Genomic DNA, 26,872 nt, shown 5'->3' with positions numbered 1-26,872 from the left:
CCATGCTCAATGTGGTACACACAAGGACACAGGACAGAGGTTGAGTCAACTTTAATCCATGTCAACTGGCTGCAAGTGTGATTTAGTTATTGCCAACACCTGTTAGGTGCCACAGGTAAGTTACAGGTGCTGTTAATTACACAAATTAGAGAAGCATCACATGATTTTTCAAACACTGCCAATACTTTTGTCCACCCCCTTTTTTATGTTTTTTTTCATTGAAAACAAATTAAATGAAGATAATAATACCAAAGAATTTGTGATTGCAATCATTTTCAAGAATAAACTGAGTATTATCTGACAGAAATGCAGGGGTGCCAATACTTTTGGCTAGCACTGTAATTGTTTTATGTACGCAAGGGGTCAGACTCCAGCCCAAAATGGCTTGGGACCTTGATTACAAAGCTGATTTAGGTATCTGACCTTCCCTAGGTAAAAAGAAACTTATAGCAATAAGCTTGTTTCAGTGATGGTATCAATAATATGTAAAGTGATTGTATCATCTGGAAATTACCGACGTTACAAAGGTCAATGTACAGATGACAACTAGAAACTGCGAACCCAAGGTGCGGTGTTCATACCGAACACAGACTTTAGTAAACAAAAATAGAGTTTCGGTGCATTACGTATGAAGACCACTTGCACGAGCATCGCTGTGCTCAGGTACACTCGGTGCTCGGGTACACTCAGTGCTCGGCCCAGTGTCAGCCCCTTGCAGTGTTTGATTGGTTCTTAATGGGGGTAATGACAGCTTGATTGGATGTACAGTAGTGTGCACCAAACAAAAAAAAAAGGAAAAACCCTGCGCCCGGAAGTGATCTGTTTATGGCTGGCTGCATGTAGGCGTAGACCCAAACTGCCCAATTAATGACTTCCATTGGGGTTCATGTCAAGTCCGAGTCCCAAACCAAATTTAATCTAAAGTCCAGCTACACCTACCAAATCTCCACGGATTCGCTCATCTCTACTGGTGACGTCATTTACATTAAGTGATGTTTTAAGCACACCTCCTCCCTCTTCCTGCTCAATGACCCTGCACATACGACCACAAAGTCTGTCCAGATGGCCCTCACGTACAAATCGATGAACTTCTCCTCTTTATGGTGTCTGTGGTATAGGTCTGAATGCTCAGGCAAAAGCTCTACGCCATATACTCACATTCAAAAAATAAAAAAACAGACCAATAAACATATATAATTTATAAAATAAAAGCAAATAAAATAGAGAACGCCACAATTTGGTTTAATTAATACAAATATAGGTGACCATTTCCTTTTTCAATTGAAGAATTGTGTAAAAGACCATTAGGAGAGGAAACCGAAAAAGATTAATTGTACTGCCACTTATGATTTAGTAATTCCTTGTTCACACTGCGTTTTGTAGTTTCCATTTGGATTCCTTTTAGGAACTAGATTCACAGGACCCCCCCCCCAACAGGACCATAGACTGCAATCTGCAATAACACAGACTGAGCTCAAATGAAGTGTCATTGCATTCTCTGGCCTTGTCGGGGATTCATCTCACATTCTTTGGGGTATTGAAGTAGAACCCTAGAACGCCCTGCAGAAAATGCAGTCTGAACAGGGGTGAAGATACAGTGCCTTGCGAAAGTATTCTCAGCCCCCTTGAATTTTTCAACCTTTTCCCACATTTTAGGCTTCAAACATAAAGATAAAAATTGTAATGTTGTGGTGAAGAATCAACATCAAGTGGGACACAATTGTGAAGTTGAACGAAATTTATTGCTTATTTTAAACTTATTTAAAAAATAAATAACTGAAAATTGGGGCGTGCAATGTTATTCGTCCCCTTTACTTTCAGTGCAGCAAACTCACTCCAGAAGTTCATTGAGGATCTCTGAATGATCCAATGTTGTCCTAAATGACTGATGATGATAAATATAAGCTACCTGTGTGTAATTAAGTCTCCGTATAAATGCTTCTGCTCTGTGATAGTCTCAGTGTTCTGTTTAAAGCGCAGAGAGCATCATGAAGACCAAGGAACACAACTGGCAGGTCCGTGATACTGTTGTGAAGTTTTACAGCCGGATTTGGTTACAAAAAGATTTTCACAACTTAAATTATCCCAAGAAGCGCTGTGCAAGCGATCATATTGAAATGGAAGGAATGTCATACCACTGCAAATCTACCAAGACCCTGCCGTCCCTCAAAATTTTCATCTCAAACAAGGAGAAGACTGATCAGAGATGCAGCTAAGAGGCCCATGAGCACTGTGGATGAACTGCAGAGATTTACAGCTGAGGTGGGAGAGTCTGTCCATAGGAGAACAATCAGTCGTACACTGCACAAATCTGTCCTTTATGGAAGAATGGCAACAAGAAAGTCATTTCTCAAAGATATCCATAAAAGTGTCGTTTAAAATTTGCCACAAGCCACCTGGGAGACACCAAACATGTAGAAGAAGGTGCTCTGGTCAGATTAAACCAAAATTGAACTTTTTGGGCACAGTGCCAAATGATATGTTTGTCGTAGTAGCAACTTAGTTCATCACCCTGAACACACCATCCCCACTGTCAAACATGGTTGTTTGGGCCAGCATGGTTTGGGCCTGCTTTTCTTCAACAGGGACAGGGAAGATTGTTAAAATTCATGGGAAAATGGATGGAGCCAAATACAGGACCATTCTTGAAGAAAACCTGTTGGAGTCTGCAAAAGACCTGAGACTGGGATGGAGATTTGTCTTCCAACAAGACAATGATCCCAAACATAAAGCAAAAGCCACAATGGAATGGCTCAAAAATAAATGTATCCAGGTGTTAGAATGGCCAAGTCAAAGTCCAGACCTGAATCCAATCAAGAATCTGTGGATAAAGCTGAAAACTGCTGTTCACAAACGCTCTCCATCCAACCTCACTCAGCTCGAGCTATTTGCAAAGGAAGAATGGGCAAGAATTTCAGTCTCTCGATATGCAAAACTGATAGACACATACCCCACGCGACTTGAAGCTGTAATCGCAGCAAAAGGTGGCGCTACAAAGTATTAACTTCTAGGGGCTGAATATAATTGCACGCCCAGCTTTTCAGTTATTTATTTTTCATAAAAGTTTTAAACAAGCAATAAATTTCGTTCAACTTCACAATTGTGTCCCACTTGTTGTTGATTCTTCACCGTAACATTAAAATGTTTATCTTTATGTTTGAAGCTTGAAATGTGGGAAAAGGTTGAAAGATTGAAAGGGGTCAAATACTTTCGCAAGGCACTGTATGTCTATATGTGCTATACTGGCACTATCAGGCTGATTCACTACATACCTGTAGTGGTCAATTCCAATATTTAGGCTTTCAAATCCAACAAAGTTTGAAAAATCGGCAGCTTCTTGAGTGACAGTTGCACTGGAGCAGATAATATATTCATAGTTATCCCCTCCCCCTGTTAGAATTAACATAAGTATTATACAAACTATTCACTTTGTTGCTGGACCTGTGGTGTGGTCATACCTATGTGATCTGGTATCCAGCTTTGGTGGCTGAGGCCCCGCCCCCTTCTGGTCACATGGGTATGACCTCACACAGGTCCTGCAACAGACAAAGTGAATCATTTGTATAATGCTTATGCTAATTCTAACAGGGGGAGGGGGATAGCTATGAATATATTATCTGCTCCATTGCTGCTGTCACTCAATAAGCAGCTGATTTTATAAACTTTACTTTCTTGGTTTTCAAAACCTATACATCCGAGCTGACCACTACAGGCATATATAGAATCAGCCTGATGGTACCAGTATAGCACTGGCTTTAGATTATATACGAAAATCCTGGTCATTGGTTCCATTTAAGAAAGTTTTTGTTGCTTGCAAGAGGTATAAAAGAAGCAACTCTTGCTTTCAAAGGCAAACTAGGGTCTCAGACACTAGAAAAGCATGATAGTCTAAATTATTACCTTAAAAAGGTTGTAAAATTACATAAGTTTTTAGTAGTTTCAGGTCAATTACCTCCATTGTGAGTGAGAAAATAAAACCCCTTATGTTTACAATTCTTGTTGGTGACCTTGAGCTCAGTGGTTTTCTTCCGTGTAAGAAGCTGCATCTTCACTTGCAAACCTTCTATTTGAAGCCATATTCAAAGGAATGGATAGCTTTGATGTAATATCTGAAATTCTGGCTGAAGCCGCAAGAGAATGGAAATTAACATGACCTTTAATATCTGCTTAGATTACTATAGTCTTTTAGTGTAAAATTCTTTACATTTTGAGCAAGATGTATCCACGCTCACTTAAAGGGAATCGGTCACCAATTCAGGTTTTTTCAACCTAATCAGAGAGCGGCATAATGTAAGGGCAGAGAATCTGATTCCAGTGATGTTACTTACTGGTTTGTTTCCTGTAGTTTTGCTAAAATCTTTTATCAGCAGGAGATTATGGCTAGAGAACTAGTGTAACTGCTACCATGTAGTCCTCCATATTCACAAGCTGTTTATAACCACACCCCCACCACTGATTGACAACTTTATTTGTATACTGTGCATAGGCAGAAAGCTGAGAATAGGGGGTGTGGATGAGGTTATGCACATCTCAACGTTGAGAGAACTGACAGATCTGCAGTAGAAAAAAGTGATTTTATAAAAAAAAAATACAACACAGCTTAGTAGGTCACACAGCTCTGGAATCGGGGTCTCTGCCCCTATATTTTGCTTCCAGATTATCACCCTATTTGAGTATAATATATGTATAGCTGTATCGGGATATATCTTTAATATACTCATGTCATTATATTGTTACTTATGTGTGCCATTGTGTTTTCATCCTGCCATTGGGATTATTATTCGTGTTTATACAGCATATCTGTTATACACAGTTTTCAGGCCTAAGGCCTCTTTTACACGTCTGTGGAAACCCATGTTTTTCGTGGATGTGTTGAAGTTGCGTATTGCTATAAATGTGCCGTGATTTTGGCACCAGTGTGTTCTCCGCGAACTTTTTACCCACCTGTCCCCGGTGCTGATTTCTCCGGAGCTGCTGCTTTTTGGATCCATGTTTCAGTGAATATGCAATGAGCATAATGAGCAGGCCTGGAAGCATGTGACAGCGGTGAGATTGGAAAATCATTTTATTTCACAGGCAAGTGTTTTCTCCGGTATGTGTCGCACGGATCATACCACTGTGACATCAGTGCTGCTGGAGAAAAACGTGTGCGACGACCCATTGATTTTAATGGATCTTCGTATGTCTGTGATTCTGGTATGTAAGAACACTGCGTCCTATTTACTGGAATCACTGACGTATGAAGGGGGCCTAAGGCAGATAGAGAATTCCTCCTGATAATATAGCTCTGGGTAGCAAGACTTTGGTTTAACCCTTGTCTGGTACCAGGAAAAAAACAAAAAATCCCTAGCTGCGTAAATCTGCATGGGGTCACATTGACCCCATGGTACCAGACAAGGGTTAAATCATCAGAAAACTGAATTGGCAAACACTACGTTTTTTTTTAAAGCAAACTATGAATATGTAAAAGCAATGTGGTGACGGTCTTGAAACTTGCGTGAGCAATATATTTGTAGATATGTCCCTTATGCCTCTTGTGCATTGCCCTTAAAAAGACAGAAGAGGGAGAAATCTTTGATCGGGCTCCTAATTTGTCTATGAGGATTAATTCTTCACATCCTGCAATTTGATGGCCGCCAAGTGTCCACTTAGTCATTTCCCGGTGGCTGTTACTTGAGAATACGAGCTGTATACCGCCGTCTAAACTGCCGGGTGCCACGGGCCTCGTAGACGCGCTGAACGCACTAGGCGGGATATTGAAGTGTGTGTAAAGGAAAAGCTCATATTTGTTATTACACCGCTCACTACTTCTTAAAAATATCAATCACCATTGTTAAATGTTTAGGGCACATTTTGATTTAGCCTGTGCCGCCCCGGACGTAATAACAACCCATAAAGGGAAGCACGCATTGCACGCCAGCAGCTGTTTTGGGCTTTGATTGAAGTGCGTACACATCTTGCAGCATCTGCTGCGAACTAAATCTGGATAGTTTCCAGCCAGCGTGAACTATTATTGACCTTCGCTATTGTTTTCCCCCTAAAGCGGTGGATGGATTTCACATCTATTTAAGGATTATCTAAATATGTTGATTCTATTTGGTTTGTGGCACATTTTGTGATTAGCACATTCATCTGTTGCCTTTTAATTCAGGAATTTCTGCCCTCCCAGAGAACATGTAACGTTATGTGCTTGTGTTCTTTGTGTTCGGCCGTTATGTGCTATTTTTCTACTTTTCAATATCGTATTCTTTTGTATCATTTTAAAAGAATACAGATCTCTTGGTATATACAAAATGTGAAGCCGCGGCTGAGAGCCAGTGTCCAGATCCCAAGAACATTTACGAAGGGCATGACAATCTTTTATAAATGTCTATTTACGTTGTAGAGGAGGGTCTCCTTTTTGCATCTTCCTTTTTGGCACGTAGTTGACCATGACTTTTCCTGGCAAAATCGTATGCAAAAATTCTGGCTGTCCGTACACCTTACTAACAACTGATCACTGATGCAGATTCTCATGGGAACACCTGTTTATATTCTCATTTATAGGTAGACATTGAGTTAATGGAGCCTGCTGTTCAAGAATTTTTAGATAGACATTGTGGATTTACTGACCATGTAATTCTTTATAAGCAAAGTTGAATTTTATGCACTTGTTGGAAAGTTAAAGGTGTATTCCCATCTCCAAGATCCTATCCTAATATGTAGTTTCAGGACCTGAGATATCCATGGTCACGACCACTCATATAGTATCATTTAGTTAGTTGCGTGTGGTCGTAACCATGGATACCTAAGGTCCTGCAATACCCTGAACATGAGGAAAGCGACAGTGAAATCAGACAAAGTATACTGCATCACTAATTGGAGGTATTGCCTAATATAATATATATATATATATATATATATATATATATATATATATATATATATATATAATATATATATATATATATATATTTATATATATATATATATATATATATATATATATATATATATATATATATATATATATATATATATATATATATATATATATATATATATATATATATATATATATATATATATATATACCTAGAATATAAGACATATTTTCAGTTGTTTCACAATTTTTTGTTAAGTATTTCATTTCACATGTGTTAATTCATAGTTTTGATGCCTTCAATGGGCATATTCTATTTTCAGAGTCATGAAAATAAAGAAAACTCTTTGAATTCGAAGGTGTGTCCAAACCTTTGGTCTGTACTGTGATGGCGCTGATCTCCTCCCTCTGCTGTGATCTGGACAGCCCAGGGGGTGCGTTCATTCACAGCAGACGCCTTCTCTATATTAAAGTACAGGGTTGGAGTCCGACAACGGTCTTCTATGCCCTGGGGGCTGCCATAAAGGAGGTGAGTAACTGTCGTTATACACAGCAAATCCAAAATGGCAGCCCTCAGTGTGTCAGCAAAACTAGAATTTAATAAAAACTAAATAAACTTGAATTTAATTTTTTATTAAAAATACTTGATTTCATAACCACTATTTATAATACAAAAATTTAAAAACCGCAAGCCCTTACCTTGAACAATCATAGGCGATCATTCTTCTGTGCCATGCATGTGCTACCCAACCCTATACTTTAATATAGAGAAGGCGTCTGCTGTGAATGAAGCACCCCCTGGGCTGTCCAGATCATAGCAGAGGTAGGAGATCAGCGCCATCTTAGTGGAGCCCACAGCGTATACTGTGTGCTCCACTTCCCCCCTGTCACCTGCCAGGATGAGTACCAGTAACTGATCCTGCCGCACCCCCCTCCCCCTGCACTCTGCCACGCATCCCCCACCCACTACGACCCCTCTCACCTCGGGCCTCCGCTGCTTGTACTTGCACAGGTCTGAGGTGAGTGCATGCGGTTGAGAGCTGTGATCGTGTCTAACATCTGCAGCCTGAGCGGCACTTCACTACCGATCACCCTTCCTCGCCGCATGTCACCTCAGACCTCCGGTCCCGGCGGGCAGCAAAGTATATGGGAGCGCTGGAAACGGCCAGCAAGGCATAGGGAAACAGCCAGGAAGGCATAGGGATACAGTCAGCAGGGCATTGGGATACAGTGCGGTGTGGGATACAGTGGAGCACTATGCAGATGGCCTTAGTGACACTTTAGACATATTAGGATCACTCTGTGGCCACCAACAAAATGTCTCTGCACTGTGATCCTAAACTTCATCTTCCCTTATCCTTATGGAAACACCCAGGTTGGGAGGGGGAGGTGACATCACACTCAGGAGAGCAGATTCTGCCCACTTTTACTGCAGCTGCAATTCTACAGTAGGATTTCTGTAGGATTTCATCAGCTGCTCCCCCTAGTATTTAAGAGTGGAAAATATCAAACTTTAATTTTTTTTTTTTATATTTTTCTCAATTAAAAACAATTTTATTTAAACATAACATTCATAATTTTATATTTTTTCAGTTATTGAAAATTATTTAACAACACCTTCTCTTTCAGTTCGCATCTTGGTCTGTCCATGTAAACAGGCTATTAACATGAAAAAATATCTTTTAAAGGGAATGTGTCACGTCTAGAGATGGGTCCAGTGAGACTTTAGAGACTTGACCCCGGGTGCCAATCCCTATATAAGTCTATGGAGCCCTGAACTTGAGTGTTATTAAATGATGTTAGTAAGGACTAGGGGGCTGCAAAAGGAAGCAAAATGGGGATTAAAGCAGGAGAATCATCGTAACAGAGTTTCCACTCGACTGTCCCACTGCTTCCGGGTCTGTTCCTTACATCTCATAAATATTCACTGCTTTCCTTGCCCACCCTCTGAGACCACTTCTGTGATTTGGTTCCAGTCAGACTGCCAGCGTCTGTGATTGGTTGCCCTCAAAGTAGATGTCTGGGTCCCGGAAGTGTAGTATAAAAATAAACAATTAGAAAAAATGGCATAGGGTCCCCCATATATTGATACCCAGTGTAGATAAAGCAGACTGGGTTCAGCCCCTCGCTATGTGCGTTTTCTTAGCTGTGTATCAAAAATGAGGGACCCAAGCAGCTTATTTTTAATTACTTAAATAAATAATTAAAAAAAAAACACGGCTTGGGGTCCCCCCCCACAATTTTAATACCCAGCAAAGATAAAGCAAACTTTGTTCATGGGGGGGGAAACCCCTTTTTAATTTTTTTTTTTCTTTTGTCATTTGAAGATTGCTGCAAATAAGTCTGCAGCATCTATAAATAATGCTAGTATATAGTTATGTTTTGCTTCACTTTGCCATTAGAATATTATAGAGTTATAACATCAGAACTAATGGAAATGAATGAGTAACTGGCCTTATACACGATTGATAGCTGTTGGCTGCAGGAGGGTTTGGCTGATCGTTCCACTGGCATCTATGTCTTCTGACTCCTCCATACACAGGAGTGCTCGCTATGCTGTATGCTGAACACTCCTGTGTTCTGAGAGGCTTACCAACTACTTCTGATGGTAGATAATCTTGCCAAGAACAAAAGGATTGGCAGTCCAAAATTCCAAAATCTGACATGAAGGAAGATCATATCTCCTGACCTCCTCTATTTGGGAGGGAGTCGCTGGACCTGTAGAAACTGACCTAGACCGCACATCCTAAAATCATACCTTGATCGAATGCGCTAGGCAGAACTTACAAAACTGAACATGAGGTTTTTAGTAGAAAATTCTGATCAGACTGTATGAAATGTCATGGGGAACCTCTGAGTGGGTTCCTAGCCTTAAAGGCGTTGCACCGTCCACCAACCACGGTGACGGCGGCAGTGCAGCAGCAGGCTGGTTTATTTGGTGGAAAACCAATCAAAAATATTCCAGAAACTATCACAAGTAGAAATTTTATTGGTTAAAAATCTACACACAATTAAAAACATGATAAGAACAAAAACAAAGGAGGGGAAGGTAGGGAAAAATACACATATGTAATATCCAGGTGGCCAAATGATAGATATGTGTATTTATTTTGAGGTCTGTGTCCAATAAGGAATTTGTACTATAGAGATAATGGTACAAAGTACAATTTCTACTTATGAATCACTTGTGATAGTTTCTGGAATATTTTTGTTTGGTTTTCTAGTAGCTATTTTGATATTCTAGATGGAATTTAAGAATATTTGGTATATCCTTCCATTTATAGGTTTTGGTTTATTTGGTGCCCCACAATACCCCTGGTGCAAGGCTATGTCCCCAGGGGAAAGTTGGGAATCTCCGATTAACATTAGGCTGTTGACTGAACTGGCTGATATTGACTGGTTTGGCTGACGTTAGCCTGTGTATGGGGGCCTTAAGGCTGTGTTCACATTTGTGTCAGAGCCCCCGTTACGTCATGCAGCGCTATTATTATCAAGGGGGGCAGACACCTTGGAGGAATAGGCGTACAGACTCTATGATAAGTAAATGTGCTCCATCAGATGCCATGGACATCCAGTCTATTACAGAGTGACTCCGTGACGCAGATGTGCACAGAGCCTAAAAACCATCAACAGTTAAAGTCCAAAGAGACAGAATAGTATGTTCTGTAACTGTATTTGCGTGCCATTGTGTAAGCTGGTTATACGCGCTGGTTGTTGTGCTTCATCAGGCTTTACATTAATGTAATGAAATCCTCTTTGCTTAATTATGTAATCCAACAAAGAGACGTTGTTTTAACTCTTCATATTACTTTCCTTATCCATAGGATAATAATGACCTCTTCCGCTGCTGGAATCTATGGGAACTTTGGGCAAGCAAACTACAGTGCCGCTAAGCTTGGCCTTGTGGGCCTGTCCAACACTCTTGCTCTCGAAGGAGTCAAGTACAATGTCTATTGCAATTCAATTGCACCAACTGCGGGTTCCCGACTCACGCAGACTATCATGCCTCAAGGTATTGTCCAATTGTGTGTAAAGATGCTGATAACTAAGACTTTACAACTGAGGATACATTTGATAAAACAAGCACCAATTAATGATATAACCAAGTTGTTCAAGGGAAGGAACCAACCAGCAGAATTTTGACTGTGGGTCGGGTCTTTTGATCTTCATCCGCTCCTGTATCCACCAATGTACGCCTGACCTTTTATCCCCCCAATACCTTTTCCTTTATGTCCGGTGCGTGCGTGGTAGCACTGGGGAAGTATTTAGTCAATTCTTCTCTAAGATGGCGTCGGAGCCAGCACCTGTGCATGGCGCTATCTTGGGCACCATATTATTGAAGAGGGTCTCCTGCTTCCTACATCTCCGATGCTGTTGCTTCACGTTAGGTGAGTTGCTGCTGCTAGGCGGGCTCCTCTTCTATTGTGACCTTGCACGCTCCTGTGGTCTTGAAGAGGTAAAAGGATGCCGGGGGGCATGTGTCGCCCTTGGCAACAGCATAGGAAGCTGTCTTCAATAAGATGGTGCCATAGATGGCTCTATGCACAGGTGCTGACTCTGATGCCATCTTAGTGAAGCATTGATGAAATACTTCCTAATGCTACTGCGCACGCGCCGCCATAAAGGAAAAGGCTGCAACGGGGGAATAAAGGCCAGGCCAGCATATAGGGGCGGAATAAGAATGCAAGACCCGACCCACATAGTCCTGCCCCGTTGCACATGTCAATCAAACGAGTGCATTTCTGGAACTTGGATTAAAGATTTTTCAGCACTCAAGCATGCAATCTGGGAATTAAAGGGATCATTGCATTCAGCTTCCTAGCAGCAGTGTGGCACTGGCTTTACTTTATATAGCACAAATTCTGCTGGTTGGTTCCCTTTAAGACTTGCATTACTATCGTAGAATGATCATATATTTTTGGCAAGCTCCATTGCTTTTAACATTGTCTGTTTTCCTGCTATTTTAGTACTGTATACACAAGTGGATTTGGACAACCTAAAATGTAGATATTTTCGGGACAATTTCAAACTGGGGCCTTTGATCAAATAATTGTTTTGCCTGATAATTGTCCATAGAAACGGTAATTTAAAATATTTGGTCCAGGCGTCACTTTAATTCTCACTCGAAAGAGAAAAGCATTTTCAAGTCTGTCTCCCCTGACGCCATTGTAATACGTAGCATGCAACATATCAGATTAATTCTCTGTATAAATGGAGATAAAAGCCTTTGATTTGAGGAGAGAGAACATAACAGATGCTTTGGGTTTGTAGACAAACATCAAAAAAAATAATTCTGAGCCCTCTGATTTGTCCGGCTGACAAAATGACTGTGACTATTCTCGAAAAGTAGAATTTGTGACCTAGATAGCGGAGCGGCAAGTGCCAGCGTGACTCTAAATATTTAAACAAACACCTCGACAGCACAGTGCCAGCAAAAGGCAGGTTAAATCTTTAAGCAGGGCTGGATGAGAGAAAGGAGCCTCGGAGCCTGTAGGCTTATCATGGTCTCTGTATGACAGAACAATAGATATGGAGACGTTTTATTGTGATTCACAAGCCCCACTGCTGCTACGTGAAAAGATTTCCAAATGAGGCCTGATTCAGAACGATAGACCAATAGGAAATGTTAGGTTTGTGGGTTTTCCCCCCTCAGTTTAATGTTTTATTCCGCAAGCTAATGGGCTAATAATATTTGAAATGGTATGCCCTTTTTAACATGGGGTTGCCCCCTAACCTCCATGTTACCCTGCAACTAAAACAGCAACCAGTGATCAAAGATATTGCAGTGCGTCTATGCCCAGTAATTCAGAAGGGCATTTGGGTGGTCAGACACTGATGATGTTTCATGGTTCTCCACTGTACGGGGTGGGCCATAAGTATGGATACACCCTGATAAAATGGAAGTGGTTGCTCATATCACCTTACCGTTTGTGGCATATTAGTACATGGGAGGGACCAAACATTTGAGGCTGGGTGACACCCATGGCGGCCAACTGCAAAGATGCCATGTTGAATTCAACTTTACTTTTTTCAATGGGGAGGGGGTGAATTGTGTTGAATTGTCAACGTGATTCTCTTCTCCCACTCTTGACACACCGAGAGCAATACCGCAGTTCCAGGATCCTGGATGTTGGGCGCCTGAAACAACGGATACAGGTCTGTGGTAGCATTTCTTAGTGTGTCAAGAGTGGGAGAAGAGAATCGCGTTGACAATACAACACAATGGGCAGCAGTTTGAGCACATCCTTTAGTGGGTTACTGTCGTTGTTCCATGTCACAAACGTGTCAATAACTCGATAATGGATAAAGTTGCGTTAAAAATGAGCACACCATTGTTTTTCTTGTGCAGTTCTCTGTGTTTGATGTGTCACATGACCCCCTTCCCATTGAAACAAGTAAAGTTGAATTAAAAATGGCGACTTTGCTGATGGCCGCCATGGGCGTCTCCTGGCCTCAAATGTTTGGCCCCCCATGGTACTAATATGCCACAAATGGTAAGGTGATATCAGCAACCACTTCCATTTTATCAGGGTATATCCATACTTATGGCCCACCCTGTAGTTTGTCGGTCAGGGCTCTTTGTAGCCTCAAGGTCTTCCACACCAAACTCCCCCAACCATGCCTTTATGGACTTTGTTTTCACCACTGGGCACAATCATAGTGGAACAGAAAAGAGCCTTCCCCAAAATGTTCCCACAAAGTTAGAATCTACACTTGTCCAAAATGTCTTGGTATCCTGAAACGTTAAGATTTCCCTTTAGGCCTCATTCAGACATCAATGTTTTTTTGTACACAAAAATTTCAGTGTCATCCGGGTTTTGGATCTATGTGTCATTAATATTTGGTCAGTTCATCAGTATTTTTCATGTATTAAATAAATTGCAAAGCATCTCCCCTCCTTTACAATCTCAAAAACGGGCAGCACATGGATGTCCCATGGATCCCATCTGTGGGATGTACATGTTTTTCACAGACATGTAGACTTGCCCTTGTTATCCATGCTGGTTGGAAAATAACTGACCTGTCTCCATGAATTTTGCATGGACACACGATCCGTGTAAAAATACAAATGTGAATAGCACCGTAGATTATAAGGAGTACATGTGGTGTCCATGGAAAAAAAATTGCATGCAACTTTGATGTCTGAATGAGGCCTGACCTGGATGTAAGGGGCCTGGGCCAACTGAAAACATTTCCAATAGCATTATCCTCCACTACTAAGCTTTATTGTCCGCACGATGTAGACTGCAGGTAAGGCCTAAGCCACACGGCGAGAAAATCGGTGCGAGTGGAGTGCGATAAAACATCGCATTCCCCTCGGACCAATATTAGCCTGTGTGTCAGCACACATGAGCGATTATTTTCTCAGCCCTAATCGGACCGGGAAAACAATCGCAGCATGCTGTGAGTGTAAGGCGAGACTCTTTCTCTCACACCCATTCAAGTCTATGAGGCAAGAGAAAAATCGCACTGCACTCGTGGTACACCGGTGTACTGCCAGTGCAGTGCGAGAATGGCAATAGCCGACTACGGAGGAGAGAGGGAGAGAAATCCCTCCCACCCCTCCTGAGTGCCAGCCCGCCCCCCCGCAGCTGAGGTCTGCTCACATGATCGGACCTCAGATGTAGGCACACTCGTATGACACTCGGCTCCGGCTGTGCTGCCAGCGCGAGCCGAGTCTCATGCGAGCATCGCAGTAGTGCACCGTGTGGCCCCAGCCTAATAGTCTTCTGGTGGTCATCGTTATTATTTCCTGACTTCCATTCTCTCTATCTGGCGTCTGATGGGCTAGTATGTGTGCGCTGTGGGGATGTGGGGGGTGGAAATACATCTCCAATTACTATTATCATTATTATTATTATTATTATTATATATATATATTTTTTTTAATACTAACGCTGCCTGTTTTTAATCTTAGATCTCGTGGATGCTCTGAAGCCGGAGTACGTTGCTCCTCTTGTGCTTTGGTTATGTCATGAAAGCTGTCAAGAAAACGGCAGTTTGTTCGAGGTGCGATTTTCTTACATTGTCAAGAGACCAATTAAATATTTTTTTGTGAGAAATTGTCTCCTTTCGACACTTTTGCTCTTTTAATATGAAAAGTCTAAGTTTAATCGGCCAACTGTGTATAATTCGTACTGTACTTTATTTGTTGGACAAGGTTAAAAAAAGCTAAATAACTGTGGAAAAGTAATATATGGTCACATTTCGAGTGTCTATATAAAACATGTCTTAGTCACATATTTCCGAATGTTACATGGTCAGGTTTCTTCAGCCTCTCTGCTTATACTTGGGCTGTTTATCTGGGATCTGATGGATTCATGGTCCTTTTTTTAAACTGCTATCCTCACATGATTGTCATGTAATATCGCAATTCCACAGTGCCCCTTTCCTACATTCACAGAAAATCAAACATTTTCTACATTGCCTACAGCCTTAGGGTCAAAATACCGCATGTAGTTTAGTCTGCATTGTTAGAGTGCAATCTCTCCTTGATATTAATAGGAAACTGCATACATGGCGGTGATCTAATTACAATGGTGTTATAATTGTTCCCTCTAGTATCGAGCGGTTGTTCACTCTAATATCGAGCGGTTGTTCCCTCTAGTATCGAGCAGTTGTTCCCTCTGGTATCGAGCGGTTGTTGCCCCTGGTATCGAGCGGTTGTTGCCCCTGGTATCGAGCGGTTGTTGCCCCTGGTATCGAGCGGTAGTTCCCCCTGGTATCGAGCGGTTGTTCCCCCTGGTATCGAGCGGTTGTTCCCGCTGGTATCGAGCGGTTGTTCCCCCTGGTATCGAGCGGTTGTTCCCCCTGGTATCGAGCGGTTGTTCCCCCTGGTATCGAGCGGTTGTTCCCCCTGGTATCGAGCGGTTGTTCCCCCTGGTATCGAGCGGTTGTTCCCCCTGGTATCGAGCGGTTGTCCCCCCTGGTATCGAGCGGTTGTTCCCCCTGGTATCGAGCGGTTGTTCCCCCTGGTATCGAGCGGTTGTTCCCCCTGGTATCGAGCGGTTGTTCCCCCTGGTATCGAGCGGTTGTTCCCTCTGGTATCGAGGGGTTGTTCCCCCTGGTATCGAGCGGTTGTTGCCTCTAGTATCGAGTGATGCTGCCATACAGAACAATAGTCGGTGAGATTTATAGTTCTTGTGGCTATATATACTGCAGAATATATTATTCTGATCACAATAAATTATTTGTGCATCAATAATAATACATGAATATCTTAATGTCAAAAACAACATCAAAAGATAGAATACATTACAAGAGGATCCCTGGAGGCACGTTTCGCAGCCTTTGTCAGGAGAGTGCAGAATGCAAGAATGCATATGGAGTTTTATTACATGTCATTATATCATCAATTAATAATTTCCCTAAGAGTTATGGTTAGAAGTTGAATCTGTTGGATCACTTCTATCTTAGTTGTGCACATAATATATTATTTTGGAATAGTTTACTTATGGGAGTGGTGTATATCTATTATTGGTATACTAGATTAGTTATAATTCACTAATAGTTGCAGACTTGGTAGGTGTTGGCTAGGTACATGTCTGTTTCCACTCCCCCCGATTATTCACAGTATTAAATGTATTGATGGTTCAAGTTGGTTCCTTGTATGATGGAGGCTGCTTTCACACCTCCGGTTTTTGCTATGCGGCACAATCCGGCACTTTGCAGGAAAAACGCAACCTTTTTTTTTGCTGCCGGTTGCGTTTTTCCTGCATAGACTTTAATTAGTGCCGCATTGTGCCGCATGGCCTTGCGTTCCGTCCGTTTTTTTGCCGCATGCGGCAGATTTAGCCGATGCGGCGGCTGGATGGAACGTTGCCTGGCACATTTTTTGTGCAATAAAAAACGCATTGCGCCGCATCCGGCTGATGCGGCACTTTTCCCAATGCATCCCTATGGATGCTGCGCGATGCGGCAAAAACCGCATCCGGCCGCCGCATGCGTTTTTTTCCACTGCGCATGCTCAGTAGCATGCCGCAAGCGGCAAAAACCGGACGGGCCGCATGTAAAAAACGTATGCAAAGGATGCGGTGTTTTCACCGCATCCGTTGCATAGGTTTCACAGCCGGAGTGAGCCGCACGGCTCAAACCGGATGTGTGAAAGCAGCCTAAAGGGGTTGTCTAGTCTAAAAGTCCACAGTCACTCTGTGTCGCTCCGTGACACAGCAGACTTGTGAATCCTCACATCACACACCCTGTACGCTGTGAGTATTCTCTGGTGTCCGCACTGTGAACGGCGGTTACGTGGCTGTGAGTGTGTGATATGCATACTCCCAGCTAGAATCCGACTAGACGTGATACGCTTACATTGAGCGAGGCTGCGCCCATCTAGTCGCGTTCTGTCTGGGACTATGTATATCGCACACTCGCAGCCATGTTACCGCCGTCCTCAGTGCGGACACCGGAGAATCCTCACAGCATACAGTGTGTGCAATGTGAGGATTCACAAGTCTGCTGTCACACAGAGTGACACATAGTGACTGCAGGCTTGCATTTTAGACTGCCTAACCTCTTTAATGCTTTCCAAAATCTTGCTCCATGAAAAGCTACTGGTAGGTATTTAAATATAATCTTATAGCAGATCAGCATCTTTAGTTGAGTTTAATATGTGACATTTTACTGTTCTATAAATTTCAGGCAAAAAAAATAAAAATGTTGATATTTCAGGAAACGTTTGTGGCTTTATACATAAAAAACAAACAAAATAATGACCATTGCTGTAAAGTTTTGGCTTTCAGCTGAAGTAATTGTGTGTTCTGTCTTTCAGGTTGGAGCTGGATGGATCGGAAAGTGTGAGTGTTCAGATATACAAGATCTACCCTATATATTTGTTTGTACTGGAGAATTTTTCTCTCACCCCAATATCAACATGTCCTAATTGGAACAGAATTTTGTAATCAACAACAGTAATAAGATCAGACCCCGTGGGAGCAGATAACAGATAATCAGTGGGCTTGTCAAATGTTCGACCCCCAGTATCTGATATTGATGATTTATCCATAGGATACATCATCAATATACCATACTTTCTGGCATATAAGACGACTGGGCGTATAAAATTACCCACAACTTTTCCAGTTAAAATATAGAGTTTGGGATATATCGTATATACTCGAGTGTAAGCCAACCTGAGTAATATCCCCATTGTTTAGTGATGTCCCCTGCTGTAATGTCCCCATTGTTTAGTAATGTCCCCTGCTGTAATGTGCCCATTGTCTAATAATGTCACCTGTTGTAATGTCCCTTGCAAAAATGAGCCCATTGTTTATTAATGTCCCCTGCTGGTTTCCTTCTGTCCCCTATCATGCCGTTGTTTACACCCAATTAAAAATATTCTCACCTGTCCTCCGTTCCCGTGGTGCCTCCAGCTGCTTCTTGCAGTCCGCAGGCACCCAGACCCCTCTATGATTGCGGCCGCTGCACGGAGCAGACGCTGCATGATGTCTTCATTTCTTTACTGCAGTTGAATGCTTTACGGCGCCACAAAGCATTCAGCTGCAGTAAAGCCATGATAACATCCAGCAGCGGCTGCTGCGTGCATCAGACGCTATCATAGGGGGAAAACAAGAATTCCGTGGAGACACCATCACATGTTTCTCAACGCTGGCAGAAAACTAGCCAGGTCTTTCACCGGGAAGGAAGAACCACGGGAAGGGCAGTCTCCAGTCAAGGAAACTGCCTATACCAAAACATGGTTATCCATCCACAGACAGCTGTCTGCCAGCGTTGAGAAACATGTGATGGTGTCTCCCCGGCATTCTTGTTTTGCATGTTTTCCCAGGGGGCCTTGTCCTGGTGTCACTGCGTTGAGAAACATGTGATGGTGTCTCCGTTGTGTTGTATGTTGATCTCCCCAAGGTCAACCATCCTTACCTATGTAGTCTTCTACTAGGCATTGCTCCCACTAGATAGTTTCCTACTCCACACTGATGAGGAGCAAAAACTCCGAAACACCAGTCTGTGGACGGATACCATGTTTTGGTGTATAGGTGGTTTCCTTGACTGTAGACTGCCCTTCCCGTGGTTGTTCCTTCCCGGTGAAAGACCTGGCTAGTTTTCTGCCAGCGTTGAGAAACACGTGATGGTGTCTCCGCGGCATTCTTGTTTTGGATATTTTCCCAGGGGGCCTTGTCCTGGTGTCACTGCGTTGAGAAACACATGATGGTGACTCCGCGGTGTTGGATGTTGATCTCCCCGAGGTCAACCATCCTTACCTATGCTATCACAGAGGGGTCTGTGTGCGGACTGCAAGAAGCAGCTGGAGCCACCGCGGGAACGGAGGACAGGTGACAATATCTTTTATTGTGTGTAAACGCCGGTACTGTGCACCGCTGTATAAGACGACACCCTACTTTTGAGAAGATTTTCAGGGGTTAAAAAGTCGTCTCATATGCCAGAAACTACAGTATTAGTCCCACAGAAACCCATTTATGTGAGTGGCAACAGGGAGGTTGATTATCGGCAGTAACATTTGCATGTGGATTTTCTTGCAGGCTTTTTTTTTTTTAGTCCATTTCAACATATGCTTTGTAAAGGGTTAAAGCCAATGTGGAAGTCCGTGGAAAGAGTTTTCATCTACTTTGCTGCTACCTAGTGATTGACTAAAAATGTCCTGTCCCCATATCCAGATAAAAAAAATCAACCATTTATTCTGTGCATGAGAACTTTCCCAAAGAGAGTTTATTTGTATAAAAAAAGTTATCATCCAATATCTAAACTTCGGCACACAGACTGGATTCACAGTGTTAGGCTTTGTTCACACAGCGCGTTTTTGCTGTGTCATTTGTCTACAGAACATTTTTAAATAATGTTAGTTTCATTCGCCAAAAAAGCAGCAAAAACGCCGCAAAAAACACAGCTGCATTTTTTTCACTCTTCATGGTGACAAAAAACAGCAAAAATGCTGAAAAAATGGGCATGCTGCTTTTTAAAAAACGCAGTAGTTTTCCGTTTCAGTAAGGGAAAAAAAGTAAGTGTGTGCTTGAGATTTCTGGAATCTCATAGGATTTTCTGGTACTGTAAAAATCCGCTTTTATTAGCATGTATGTACATAAACCAAGGAAAAAACATGCAAAAAACCCTGCAGAATTGCTCTGTGTAAACATAGCCTTAAAGGTGGCTACACCCCTGGACTTGTTCACATTGTACAGAAGACCTGGATGGGGTACTTGCATTTTAACCTGCTGGTGACATCTGACTGTAGGGTGAAGTCCCCTAGGGTAACCAGTAGAAAAATATATATATATCTATCCCTAAAAAGTTGAAAAAAATTACCGCCTCCCCCCTTCCCAAACCGTAAAGAAATAAAATAATTTGTGGTATTTTATTTGTTTGGACACTTATCAATGCCCCAGTAATAGTGATGGGTGAGCATGAGCACTAAAGTGCTTGACTGATCGCTACTCGATTTGGGCTGGTCAGATCGCTCAGACAATCTCAACATGAGTAACGAGCATCATAGAAAGCCAATGTTTGGACTTGGGATCTGCGGCCATATACAGCCAGCCATAAACAGAGCATTTTGGCACAAGGGACAGCAATTTTTTTTTTTTTTTTTTTTGGAACACTTCATCCGGGAGAGGCATTCAGAGACAGCAAATAGCTCTCCCTGCGGTGCCTGCACACATCATGCAATGAAGCTAGCCTGTGCTTTGTGGTCGTTGTTTCATGGATGACACATCTGAGTACCTGCGATACTCAGCCGAGCTCCGCGAGTACCCAAGCATCTCAATCAAGTAACGAGGAGTGCAGAGCATGCTTGCTCATCACTAGCCTGTACCTAATATGTCTGCCTATTTATTATGTAGGAGGAATAGCAAGAAAAACAAAAAAAGACCAAAATGACAGAATTGCTGTTCGTTGGTCATTCTAATATAAATATCAGAAATTCGCACATACCTGAAAATTTGAGTATTTAAAAAAAAAAAAAAAAATTATAGCTTGTCCTAAAAATTAATACACCCTCACATATCTCTCTTGGACTAAAAATAAAAGACGTTCTGGCTTTCAGGATTGACAACACAAACCATTTTTTTTAGTAGTCAAACTATATAAGCATTATAAATGTGGTATTGCCATAACCTTACTGAACCACGGAACAAAGTTAATAAGTTGTTTTTTTACTGCAAAGTCATAAAAACAAAACCAAGAAGCACTAGCAGAATGGCTTTTTATTTAGTTTAAAATTTTCACCCCATTTGGAGTTTTTTGCCGTTATTTCAGCACTTTAGTCAGTAAAGTGAATGTTGCCATTGAAAACTACAACTCAACCTGCAAAAACAAACAAGACCTTATCTGCGGGAGAATAAAAAAAAGTTATGGTTCCTTACAGATGAGGAGGAAAAGACGACAAATGTCTGTGTCCTTGAGATGTTAAAGAGAACCTGTCACCAGATTTGGCGACTATAAGCTGTGTCCACCAGCAGTGAGCTCTTATATACAGCATTCCAGAATACTGTATATAAGAGCCCATGCCGCTTTGTAGAACACAAGTCACTTTTATAATACTCATTTAAGGGGCAGTCCGGTCTGATGGGTGTCACTGGTCTCCGTTCCGACGCCTCCTGTCTGCGGTGATTGCTGTCCTCCTTCTTCTGAGGCCCGTGTGCATGACTCGTTCTACGTCATCTACACTGGCCTGCATTGAGGTCCTGTGCAGGCACAAATTAGAGTGCGCATGTGTGGGCGGTCTTTAACCTATCCTCCTGCCTGCGCATTACAGTACTTTGAGCTGCTCTCAGCCTGTGCAGGACCGCAACGCCGTCCTGTGTGGATGACATAGGACACGTCATCCATACTGGCTTGGATAGGAAGATGGCAATCGCAGCAGAGAGGTGGCGCCAGACTGGAGAGCAGCGACACCTATTGGACTAGACCGCCCCCTATTCAAAAAGTATTTTTTATGTTATACAGAGTGGGCTGGGTTCTTATATATAATATTCTGCAATGCAGTATATAAGAGCTCAGTGGTGGTGGCTGCAGCTTATAGTCGCCAAATCTTGTGACATGGTCCCTTTAAGATCCTTGTGAATTAGTACATACTGTGAATATTTCTGGATTAATTTCCTCATTGTTTATCGCTGGCCATCTTTGTCCATACACTATGTTTTTATAACGAGGCTTTATGTCCTTGTTCAGTGCTTTGTTTTGTGTTTGTGTAGTTTGTATACAATTTCTATCTATTTGATTGATCTTAACATGCGACTGTTCTTTTGAAGACTTTTTTTTTAAATAACCTGCGATTGATCAACTGAGCTGAGGTTTACAAATGGCCTGTAACACCGCCTGCTCCTTGGCATTGTTCTCCTCATGCTGCTTCTCGCTCCTTTGCTGCCGCTGTTTCAGGGGCACGCATTTCAGCATGAAAAGTAATTTCACTTTTTTGGAAGCAGTGTTTGTGCTTCACAAAAGCAAACAAAAACTCTCAGTGACTTCAGAAGTTTCCCCGGGAAAGGTCTCCTCCCTCCTGTGCTGGGCAGCTTTGTGGCGCAGGAGAAATGGCGAGGCCCTTTTTATAAAGCCTTTTGCAAGAAAAAAAAACCCTGCGCTTGCCTCCAGATGGTTCTGAGAATTCTTTAGAAAGTAGCCTTTAGAAGTAAGTTTATATTGTATTGCCTCTTACTCTTTGCCATCACCTTGAGGATTCTGATCAATATTTTCTATTCCCTTCTTGTAATTAGTGCGTTGGGAGAGAACTGTTGGTTCCATTATCAGGCGGCAGAATCGCCCGATGACACCAGAAGCTGTACGTGATGAGTGGTCAAAGATTTGTGATTTTGATAATGCTACTAAGCCACAAACAATTCAAGGTAACCATATTAATCAGGTTTTAAAGTGTTCTTACAACTATTGAAATATGTGTTTCGTTTTTTGTTGCTTTTTAATTACACCTGTTCTTAGTTTATTAAAATGAATCTGTCAGCAGGTTTTTGATATGTAATAGTAGGATGATGTAGAGACAGAGACCCTGTTTACAGCGATTTATCACTTAGCTTACTGAATGTATCTGTTATTATAGAATCACAGATTTTCTCTGCTGCAGATCTAGCAGGGTTTGTAATGCTTTGCTGAATATAATCGCATTCTCATCACTGATTGGCAGCTTTCTGTGCACAATCAGTGGTGGGGGCCCGGCTGGAGCAGGAGACACGAGACTGCTAGTACTTGGGTGCTGATAAAACACTGATTTTATTGAAATAGAAAAATTCAGCCTAGTAAGTAACACATCACTGGAATCAGATTCTCTGCCCCCAAATCATGCTGCTCTCGGATTGCTGACAGATCCCTTTTAAAGGGAACCTGTCAGGTCCAATATGCACCCAGAACCACAAGCAGTTCTGGGTGCATGTTGCTAATCCCTGCCTAACCGTCCCTGTATACACTAGCATAGATAAAAAGATCTTTAGAAAAAGTATTTCTAAAGATCTTTTATCATATGCTAATGAGTGAGCGAACGAGTCCCAAGGGCGTTAGCTCCCTGGCCAGTCGCCCCCATTAGCATGTTAGTACGCCCCTGTGGGCATGCTATCATGCTAATGAATATGCAGCGTCAGAGGATGATCTCACTCACCTCTCCTCCGCCATCGCGTCCGACGCTGGATTTCAGCTCCGTGCGCATGACCCCAGAGTTTCGATCATGCGCACTAATTCACTTTGAAGCCAGGACACGTACACCCGGCTTCATAGTGCGCAAGACCCAAACTTCGGGGTCATGCGCACTGAGCCGAAATTCCCCGACGGACGCGATGGCAACGGAGAGGTGAGAGATCATCCTCTGGCGCTGTGTATTCATTAGCATGTTAGCACGCCCACAGGGGTGTACTAATATGCTAATGGGGGCGACTGACCAGGGAACTAACACCCTTGCATCTAGTCCCCACGCAAATTAGCATACAATAAAAGATCTTTAGAAATACTTATCTAAAGATCTCTTTCTCTATGCTAGTGTATACAGGGACAGTTAGGAAGGGATTAGCAATATACACCCAGAATTGCTCGTGGTTCTGTGTGCATATTGGACCTGACCGGTTTCTTTTAATGTTATCTATGTAGTATTGTGCATCAATTGTTCCCATATTATTTTATTATTGTACGTTTTGTAATTTTTTTTTAACATAGTTGTGTTTAAATGGCACAGAACAACATTCATCCTCTTTTCTTTATAACCTACAGACATTAAAGGAAATCTGTCACCACATTTGAGCTATTTAACCTATTAATATGGGCATATAGGTTATAGAATGCTGAAAAAAGCCATACTGTTATGCCTCATATAAGATGCTTTGTTGTGAAAAAATAAATCCTCTTTTATCACTTTATACAAATAAGTTCTTCCAGGTTATGGGGCGGATGCTGCCTGGAAGATAATGCTGTCTCCTTGCTTCTTTAGCCTAGCTATCTCCTCCCATCAATGTCACGGTGTCCCTCTGATGTTTGCTTCTTGTCCCGTAATCCCACGTCTGCACCATGCAATTTCCAGTGTTACACTTTATTATGCCCCCTATGGGCACAGGCTTCATATTCCTTCTGCACAGTTGATCACTGCTACTGGAAGTGGAAGAAGCAGTGATCTCCGGTATTTGCGCAGAATGAATGTGATGCCTGTGCCCATAGGAGGGCGAAACAATAAAGTGTAACGTTGGAAATCGTAGGGCGCAGGATTTCCAGATAAGAAGCAAACATCACAGGGACACAGTGAGGCTGATGGGAGGCGACATCTGTGCTAATGATGCAAGGAGGCAGCATTACCTTCCGGGCAGCATTCGCCCCATAGACTGGAAGAGCTCATTAACATAAAGTGAGTGATCAAAGATGATGTATCCACAAAAAGGCTTCTGATAATGAGGCAGACAGGTATGACATTTTTCAGCATTCTATAACCTGTTTGCCTACATTAACCCTAGAACGCGTATCCATAGAAATCAACCATAGAAAACAAGTAACCTAGCAGGCCTGCGAGGCCCCAGGTATGCATTTTAGGGTTAATAGGTTAAATAGCTCAACTGTGGTGACTGATTCCCTTTAAGGGCCTTTCACCTTTTCTTACAAGCATTATATCAGTCATATTCGTATAGGATGGTTTAGTAGTATCATTCTATGATTGGGTGGCTCGTGCTTTCCTGACGTTTGATTCAAATGTTCATGTGTTCTTTATGGGGAGAGTGGAAAAGCTGCTGTCAGAGCCCAGTGGCAGTGGGTTTTCTCCAGGTAGAACTAAAGAATTAGATGTTTTAATTCAGTATGGCCGATCAGTCTGTGCTCTGGCATCATCTGTTGCGGAGAGTCAGGAGGCTGTAATAGAGGTTAAATGGGCACTCAGTCCCTTTGAAACGAGTGGGTCCAACCAACCTTAATGTATGTTTTCACACTGTTTAGGAGGTCCGAGTATTGCCCTCAAAGTTGAGGTGTAATAAGGCTCCTGTGTTACAGCCATTCAAAAAATGTATATTAATATACAAATAATCTGTTCACCGAGGAAGAACAGAGGAGCAAATAGTGCCTCTAATTGGATGTAGCAAACCTAAAAGGCATGCGGAATCTATATAGATCCCTCGCCATATGCCTTGTTATAGACGGCCAAACCAGCACCTCCATTTGCAGAGAAATATTTGTTTTTCCGCCCTCTAGACCGTACAAAGCAGGAGAACTGGTTGGCTGTGAGAAACGCTTCTCTCAGGAGTCTAAGGGGTAAGGTTTCTTCTTGTGGACAGCGCCAAGTCATATTCACATATGGCAGATTTCTTGCAGGAGTTTCCCATTTATCTGAATGGTGCTAACAGGAATCCATGTGTTTGCTGCCCAATTAACACCATTGAGAAAAACAGAACTGATTTTCAGTCTCAGAAATTTCTGCAACAATTTGGCCATATATCGTAGTCTAAAGCAGCAACAGGGTTCCAGTGGACCTAGATCATGGTGCCAATAAATGTACAATGGTTTGACTTGCCGAGTGTTGGAGTCCCCCATAATGGCTGCTGTTGTGAATGTCAGTTATGCTTTAGCTGCTGTGAGGCTCCCTCTTGTGGCCAGTAATGGTTTGGACAGAGACCAGGTGTGCTGGAGAAATGGGCGTTTCCATTGCTAACTCTCTGCCTATTTAAACCTTGGTCTGCTAGCAGGCTGAGGCGGTTGTCATTTGTTCTTCAGTTTACCAGCCTTCTCATCTTGCTCCAGTCCACATCTACCCCAGATAAGTGCTTGGTTCTTTATGTTTTGTTCTTTTTGTTCTTATCTGGGTTTGCCATTTACTGTGGTTATTGTCAGTTCATTAGCTTGCAGGAATATTCCCTCTCTGTACTTAGCTGGGAAGCTCCCTGCAGCTATGTTTGGAGTATTGCTCCTATAAGTCCATGTGTTTGTTGCTTCTTGAATTTGTAATTGTTCCTGCTTTCTGTTCATTGGTTTGACAAGAGCGCCTTATATAGGACGGAGTTCAGATCCAGCGATCTAAGGACTTTTTGTACTATCAGGTATTTGGATTTTTGTATGTTTTTTCTCTGGCCACCATCAGTCCCTTTCCTATCATTTCCTATTTAGTCAATGGGGCCTCACCTTTGCTAATCCTATCATCTGTGTATTGTGTTTTCCTATATCACTGTAGTCTTTGAATGTGGGGGGCTTGCTAAACCTTTGTGGTCTATTTCTGAGGTAGAGAGCTATTCATCCTTCCTTCCTTTAGGATAGCTAGTTCTCCGGCTGAGTTCGCGGTGCATAGGATGTTAGTTCACCCCCTCAGCTACTTCTATTGTTGATGGTTAGTAAGGGGGTGGTGGCCAGATTAGTTGCCAATGCTCTTGTCACCTTTTTGCCAATGATCTATTGTGATCTTCCATGGTTCCGGATCATAACAGGCTGCATATTAGACTTTTCTCTCCGCTTTAGAAGGGAATCTTTTTCAAAGAAAGAAAATTCTTCTACTCCAATAATAATTGATTTATTCAGTAATATTCCCTGTTCTGTATCTTTAATCTCTAAATCTCTTTTACAAGTTTTTTGGGTTTTTTTGCA

General features: G+C 42.2%; 1 protein-coding gene across 2 annotated transcripts in view; it reads left to right on the top strand.

Annotated features, from left to right (window-relative positions):
* Nucleotides 1-26,872, top strand: part of HSD17B4 (hydroxysteroid 17-beta dehydrogenase 4) — a 509,464-nt gene that overhangs the window by 183,860 nt on the left and 298,732 nt on the right. For both annotated transcript variants that reach the window (XM_075324972.1, XM_075324979.1), the window contains exons 8-11: nucleotides 10,687-10,874; nucleotides 14,781-14,872; nucleotides 17,634-17,658; nucleotides 22,546-22,674. In XM_075324972.1, the coding sequence (XP_075181087.1) occupies nucleotides 10,687-10,874; nucleotides 14,781-14,872; nucleotides 17,634-17,658; nucleotides 22,546-22,674 (434 nt within the window). The remainder of the gene's footprint in view (nucleotides 1-10,686; nucleotides 10,875-14,780; nucleotides 14,873-17,633; nucleotides 17,659-22,545; nucleotides 22,675-26,872) is intronic.

The sequence above is a fragment of the Anomaloglossus baeobatrachus genome, chromosome 1, assembly GCF_048569485.1.
Source record: "Anomaloglossus baeobatrachus isolate aAnoBae1 chromosome 1, aAnoBae1.hap1, whole genome shotgun sequence".
NCBI classification, from domain to species: domain Eukaryota; kingdom Metazoa; phylum Chordata; class Amphibia; order Anura; family Aromobatidae; genus Anomaloglossus; species Anomaloglossus baeobatrachus.
The sequence above is the reverse complement of the archived record's forward strand: the minus strand, read 5'-3'. Positions and strand labels throughout refer to the sequence as shown.